At 34.2% G+C, this 7,083-nt stretch overlaps 1 protein-coding gene across 1 annotated transcript; it reads left to right on the forward strand.

Moving 5' to 3' along the window:
• The first annotated feature begins 1,237 nt into the window (after positions 1–1,237).
• On the forward strand, positions 1,238–6,787 carry LOC113496883 (inducible metalloproteinase inhibitor protein-like). Its single transcript, XM_026876260.1, has 4 exons — positions 1,238–1,486; positions 2,476–2,667; positions 4,997–5,179; positions 6,619–6,787. Coding segments are annotated over exons 1-4 (441 nt in total). The 5' UTR covers positions 1,238–1,422; the 3' UTR covers positions 6,621–6,787.
• The last annotated feature ends 296 nt before the right edge of the window (positions 6,788–7,083 follow it).

The following is a 7,083-nucleotide window of genomic DNA, read 5'->3' on the forward strand; positions in this document are numbered from 1 at the left end:
CACTAAACACTCGTACATTTCAAACTACTTCCGCACCCGACTTCGAAGTTAAGAGCAACTCTTATTCGACTATATTTATTTTTCTTGAAGTTTCCTGACTACACTTAGTTCCTTCATACAGCTAAAATAGATTACATCGACCTAAAAACTTAAGTAGTTTGCAACGGCTTTAACTTTTACTAGCCGTATTTATATTCGAAGGCTTTTAAATTGCTTTCTATCGACACTTTGGAAAATACAGCCTTTTTTGCAAAAGGTCAAATTTAGATTATTCAAAGTAGATTTTTTGGCTACTTATTGAACGTCCAATAAAACTGCCGACAAAGGAAAATTGAATAAATATAAGCACTTGAAACAGTTCATAAGTAAAGGAAAAACTATAAACAAGGAGACGGGATAAGAGGCTTTTGAAAAGAAATCCGATAGACGCCGAGAGTGTATTGAGACAAATAGAGGGAATTGAGGGGGAAGCCGCAGATATTGTGTCAGCGAACGTTCCTTTCAAGATTTCATATTCCGTTTATTTGCAAATTTTCGTATCCGAATTTAGGAAGTGGGTGTTGTTTGTGAAGGTACTTTGTATTTCAAATTGCAAGAACGATATTTGAATGCAATTGAAATTTCGGATGAAACATTCGGCATAAAGACGACGCTTTCATTTTTCAGTGAAGGATTTGGTTTGAGGACATATTTTTCACGATTACTTTTCGATGTCTGAGATAGTTTTTTTTTTACTATTACTCATTTAGACAATAATTAGTGATTTGTGTCGTCAGGAAAATCTTAGTGTTGCAAAATTTTAATCATAAAAAAATAATTGATATCCGTCAAACATAATCACTATTTCCCGGAAAAAAAAGAAGAAATTCTTACTCCTATTACAGAACTTAGAAATTACCAGAAACAACACCGCGTGACAATATACCGCAACAGGCGATACAAGTAGACAAGTCGAACATAATCAAAATGGATCGCGAGATTCACGCGAACGCAGACTGTGTGCAAATGCAAATCTGTAGTACAAACAACGTGATAGTATTTTATCAGACGTGCCAACATACCTAGATGTAAAACAACTACAAAGTAAATCGAGATCGTGCTTCTATAAAAACCAAACGCCTTATCAAAGGCTATTGCAAACCATCAGGTCATAAGGAAAAAAGACAAGCGAAAATCACGTGCAATAAAGATCCAAAAACAATGACGGACAATTTAAACAAAATAATTAACGAAACAATTACTAAGGTACATGGCAATTGATCTTGAAACGCGTCACTAAAGGAAAATGGAGATGCTTGTGTAATCCATGAATTAGTCATTCGAAAGGAAAAGGCTGAATGTCATAGTGTCTGTGGAATTAAAATTATTTCGAGCTGACACTTGTGAGGTGAATGGCGGTCGCAGTGGACGTTTACTTTTAAAATGCCCAGACTGCTTGTGATCGTTCTAGTGTCCACTTATTGGGTCTATTTTATACACAGCTCAGGTAGGTGGAATATTTTGAAACCTGATTGATTATTTAATTTAAGTGATTGTTTTGGGAAAGAAGTGTTCCTACTTTCTGTTTTGAGTGTATTATGCGTACGTCTTACTCAAGTCTTATGCAAAACGACACCCAGACATGGGACTAGCATGCATGGGTCTCATAAATGGTTGCTCTACTCATGAATCGAACCCGCTATGTCACGCACAGTAAGTTTTGCGTTGTGACCTTAACCCCGGCTATGCATACAGTCCTCCTCCGCAGTAATTGGGTGACTTGATGCTTTTTACGTAACATAGTAAATACTCGATTATTGACAGACAGACAAAAAAGGATACAATCCCAACAGTACAGGTCACTGATTCCAAACAAGTTATTTATGAACCTAGAGTTTGCGGTGTAAACACTACTTTATATACAATTTCATAAGTACCCTACATATACGCGGTTAGTTCAGAACTTTTGAATGCACCTTTTCTCTGTCGGAAATGTACTTTCAAGTAGTTTTATTCCAGAAACTGGTTACAGTAGTCTACTTTGCATGGACATGAGAGCTTCATTGTATTATAATATAGATGATATTATGTGACGTCTCCTATGCGAATTTGTATGATTTGTATTACTTTTTTATTATGCATGAAACTAATGATGAACTCAATAGTTTACGTCCTAAAAATCTTATATTATGTAATGTATTGCAACTGTTATAAAATGAACATTTATCTTTCTCAAAATATCACTTCTCTCTCATCATTTCAATTTCGGATATTGACCCTTGGAAATCGGAATGATCCTCTGATCAATTCAATCTGCTGTCAAATATATTATGAGGATAGTAATTAGTTTATCGAAAGATTCTAAAGCTATAATAGCTCCAAATATATGGTTGTTAAGACATTGCTAATTTGATTGGCAATGCAAAAATTCTCGTTAAAATTCTAATCATTGTCAATCAATGTTCAAAAATCTTTAAGACATTTCTCCTATTCCAGTTGTGAAACGATCCGTGTGCAAAGAGAATGAAATAAGCGTGGAGTGCGCTCACTGCGGCCCGAAGACTTGCGAAGATTTAGGACATCCGATCAGGTGCGGGGGCGCCACCTCCCTGTGCAAGCCAGAATGTGTGTGCACAGACGGTTTCGTAAGAGACTCCAACGGGACTTGCATCCGGAAGAGCGATTGCAGTGAGTTTAGCTTAATATTTATTCATTTTTAAGTGCGAGCATAGATATGTACTATTACGGATAGCTGTTACCAATACGACAACAAATATATTAAAAGAATGAATCCTACATACATAATCTAGGAAGCGGTGGCGAGACGACTTTAATTATTACCGCGCGTACTGGCACCATGCGGCCCAGTATAGAGAATCTTGGAAAGATTCGGGGAAGGCCTTTGCCCCGCAGTGGGACACAGTGGGCTAGAGAAAAAAATACACTAATGCGTAGGTAATTTTTGTCAATCTATACGAGAGATTTGTTTGTTTGTTTTTCACGAATAGGCTTCAAAACTACTGGTCCGATTTGACAAATTATTTCACTGTTGAGAAACTACATTATCACCGCTGAACATAGGCTATAATTTATTTCAAAAATATTAGGGTTCCGTAAGAAAATTGGGATATTGTAACCCAAGGTGACCTATATCTTCTAACCACGCGAACGAAGTCGCGGGCAACTGCCAGTTTGTTATAATTTTATGTCCAAACGGCTGAACTGGCTCGAGGAAATTGGTATAGAATTGTTTTGAAGGCCAAGACAGGGTGCCGTGAATTTTGTTCTGATTATGAAGTGAACTGAACATTATTTTTTGAAGTTATTATAACTTCATTAAAGGCTTTTGGGATTAGTAGACAGGCAAACCATACATTGATGTAACTTCTAGTTTCGACACCCTTAACCAACATTTTTGGTTACAGGTATAATTGGCTAAGACTGTTTTATAGTTTCCTAAAAGATCTGCAAGAAAAATAATTCTAGGTAACACATATTTCTTCTAATTATAACGTAGGTATTTTTTTATATTAAAGTGTTGTTGTTCATTGCAATGCAATACGACTCCTTTGGTGCGTCAATTTTTATCCTGCATGACGAATACAGGATAAAAATTATATTTTCTAGGAAAACAAAAGTGCAATTTAGTACTAAACCTATTTCTAACATTTACCTCACACAATTTTTAATCTAAGTTAAATCTTTAATATAACTGAAGTGAAAATATCAAGCAACAGGTCTTATTTATCCAAGTTTGCTATTTAACGTCAACCAAAGTCGACAAGAACTGTGAAGTGAACTTTGTGGTCTAAACGTAGGTACATTGAGTTGTCAAAAGGCGAATAGTCGAGATATTGTGGTTTTGAATATAATAATACCCAAAACAATCTTACTGGAAGACTTGGCCAGTATTCACTTAAGTAACGAAATTATGTCAGTGTAAAAGCAACTTTATTGCTTTGAGTTAAAAGTGTCGGCTCGAATGTTTGTGTGAAATATGTTTTGATATTTATAGTACGTAGTTTTACTGCCTTTTTGGCGATGTAATGACCTTAAACAGATAATGCGATTCAATGCCTAATTTATCAAAATATATAATTCGCTGAATATTAAAATATTAATTTAAAAATTATATTATGTAACCTATATTTTATAAACTATTTAAACATGTTTTTTCCTGTTTAAGTGCGAAAAACAGCAATGACTCGGTTCTAATTAATTAATTAGTTCAATAATTAAAACCACAATTGCAATAAACAAGTAGTTGCTTCATCATTGATGCGTATTTAGCCCAGTGTCTAATCGAGGCCTTTAAACTGTTAGTCTTTTGTTCAACAACAATCATAATATTAAGAGACAATTTAGGTATAAAGTTATTCAAGCACTTTACAATTTTCGTGAGACGTTAATGTCTTTAGTTAACCAATAAACCGACAATTAATCATATACCTGAGTAAAAACAGAACCCTTCTGCTTAGGAAACCTATCTGTCTGTCTGTGTGTCTATCCAGGCTGTATACTAGGAACCGTAATAGCTAGATTGTTGAAATTGTAGATGTTGTATTTCGGCTGTCGCTACAAAACAAATGACTAAACTATCAAAATAAATATCAAGTTGAATAACACTCGTTTAGAACTGTCATACAGTTTTCTGAACACATTTAAGTTTATTACTACGATTAATGCTATGAAGTACCACAGCAACAAACGCAGTTGATGTCAACCGGCTCAGGTTTAGGCAGTAAGAATCTGATACTACCCGTGCCCTCCCCCGAAGAAGTGGGTGTCCATGTCTCCATGAGTATTCGACTACACGGATACCCGAGTAGTTAAGTTCACTAAGACAAACCCACTGAGCACGACGTGTCGCGGGATCGATCCCCGCGGAGGACAATCGTTTATGTGATGCACGAATGCATTTCCTGAGTCTGGGTGTATCGGTGCATGTGACTTGGATGTTTGCGAAACCGGTGTTATTTAAGAAAAAAAATGGTAAAAAGTCTTTGAACGTTTCCAGGCAGTTGCGGCGGCGACTACAACGCGACCACAGGGTGCGGCAACCACTGTGGAAACTCATGTTCAGACTACCAGGACGTGAACAAAACATGTTTCAGCGGCTGCCGGTACAACAGCTGCGATTGTAAGGAGGGATATGTCTTCCACGATGAGTACAAAGTGTGTGTCTTACCTGAAGACTGTTGTAAGTGCCTATTTGTTGTTTTTAAAACTATATACACAGTACCTTGAATAAAAGGCTTATTTTTATTCATTAGCTAACATAATTATGATGTTGAAGTACCCACTATCGTTTTTTTAATGCTGTTTAACTTTCATTTCTGCTTGGTAGGTACTGAAAAAAATTAATTTTTCTAACTATTTCCTGCATACGTACAAATTAAATCCGCTTTATAACTTCCAGAAATCTTACTTATTCAATACCAATAATGCTTATGAGAATAGTTTTTTCTTGAATGCAGATCGTTCACTATGAAACAGACAAATACTAAATAAAAATATGAAAAATTACTTCATTATAATGGCAATTATATAAAACGGTACAGCGCAAAACCTTATGACCTCACACCTTTCGTCCTTTGCAATGATGATTACTACTTATCTTCCAAAGTGACCTTGTTTCAAACGTTACAAATGCAAAAAAAAAACAGAATAACTGCTATTGTTATTTTTAAGTTTACTTCAAAGAATTTTAATCTCTATAAGGCGGTTTGCAGACGCATGGATCTTATTATGCCATGAACAGAATGGAAATTCGTAACAAATGGGCAAGAAATGTGTCTAATACCAATGTTTGCCCGTTGGGTTTTGTATGTAACATAATGCTAGGAATTAAATTACTGTACATATTAAGTTGCTAACATACAGGTTATAAGATATTTTTAAATTGTTTAAAGAAAGAATAATTTAGAAATCAGAGCTAAAAGAAAATTTAAAACAATTGCTGGCGATTGATCGCGTGTAACAGACCTAGCGTTGTTTTAAAATTGAATGGAAAATTCCCAAAAAATGTTCCAAGAAATTTTCCTCTCAGAAATATTGCTAAAGCCATCACATTCCTGAAATTATAGGTAATGTAAACAATCTTGTCGGAAAATGTCTCGTTAAATTAAATTTGAATTTTCTAATTAGTATTTTGCAAGTAGTAATTATAAACGAGAGACCAAGAGTGGAACTAATATTTTTTTGTATCATAGGATAAATTCAACTATACTATACATAATGTTCTTTCGTAAAAGGCTCATGTTATTCCTCAACTGGGTAAACCGCTCTGAATAGAGTAAGACATATTATGAGTTTATGACAACTGTCAACAATCTTGTAGTTTAGAAACACCTACATTGTGGAAAAATTTTGGAGTTAATAAAACGTATCTATTTAATCAACTTGTCTATATTGAAGACATGTATATTTTTCTGACGTTCAAAATGAGCCAATTGGTAGCAAAACTTGAATAAATAGGCTTGAAGACTAGCAAGCAATTATAGCTCTTAAAATAAGAATTGAAAGTCCAATAACTACCGCTTGTGCTAATCTTCGCTTAAGCGTCCGTTTGCAAGTATAATATATAACTTAAAAAATATATTTTGTTTAAAAAAAACTAATCACTCATTTCATTTACAGGAGCAATACGATACGAATCGCAGAAAATGAACTTCAAGGAATTTAGAAAAGAAAAACAAACCAAGTTTTATTTAGCTTCGAGGAAAGAAAGATATAACTGTAATGACGACTGACCAGCGAGTGTTGTGAATATTTAGTACATTGTTAAGTCAGGATTTCTTTAGGAAAATGTAAGGAATTTTGGCAAAGGAAATTTCGTTCTGATTTTTAAGAGAATACTTTTATTAATTTACAGTATTAATTTTGTGTTAATTGTTATATGTTTGATTAGCACTTAGTATTACATTTTTGAGTATATATGAAAAACAGATTCGTAGTTAAGTAACTTAGATTATTGTATTTTTCTAACAAATTTTATAGGTTTTATAAATATAGGTACTTTCTTATCTTAACTTCTTAGGGTGAAGATCGGAATATTTGTAATAATAATTCAATTAGTTTTAATCTTTTATATGACCGTGTATA

The sequence above is a fragment of the Trichoplusia ni genome, chromosome 8 (genome assembly GCF_003590095.1).
Source record: "Trichoplusia ni isolate ovarian cell line Hi5 chromosome 8, tn1, whole genome shotgun sequence".
Classification (NCBI taxonomy): Eukaryota; Metazoa; Arthropoda; class Insecta; order Lepidoptera; family Noctuidae; genus Trichoplusia; species Trichoplusia ni.

Excerpts from the sequence above, each read along its gene's own strand:
- LOC113496883 (XM_026876260.1), top strand. The coding sequence starts at position 1,423 with ATGCCCAGACTGCTTGTGATCGTTCTAGTGTCCACTTATTGGGTCTAT. Across the intron at positions 1,487-2,475 it reads CTATTTTATACACAGCTCAG|TTGTGAAACGATCCGTGTGC; the intron begins GTAGGTGGAATA and ends CTCCTATTCCAG. Across the intron at positions 2,668-4,996 it reads CATCCGGAAGAGCGATTGCA|GCAGTTGCGGCGGCGACTAC; the intron begins GTGAGTTTAGCT and ends GAACGTTTCCAG.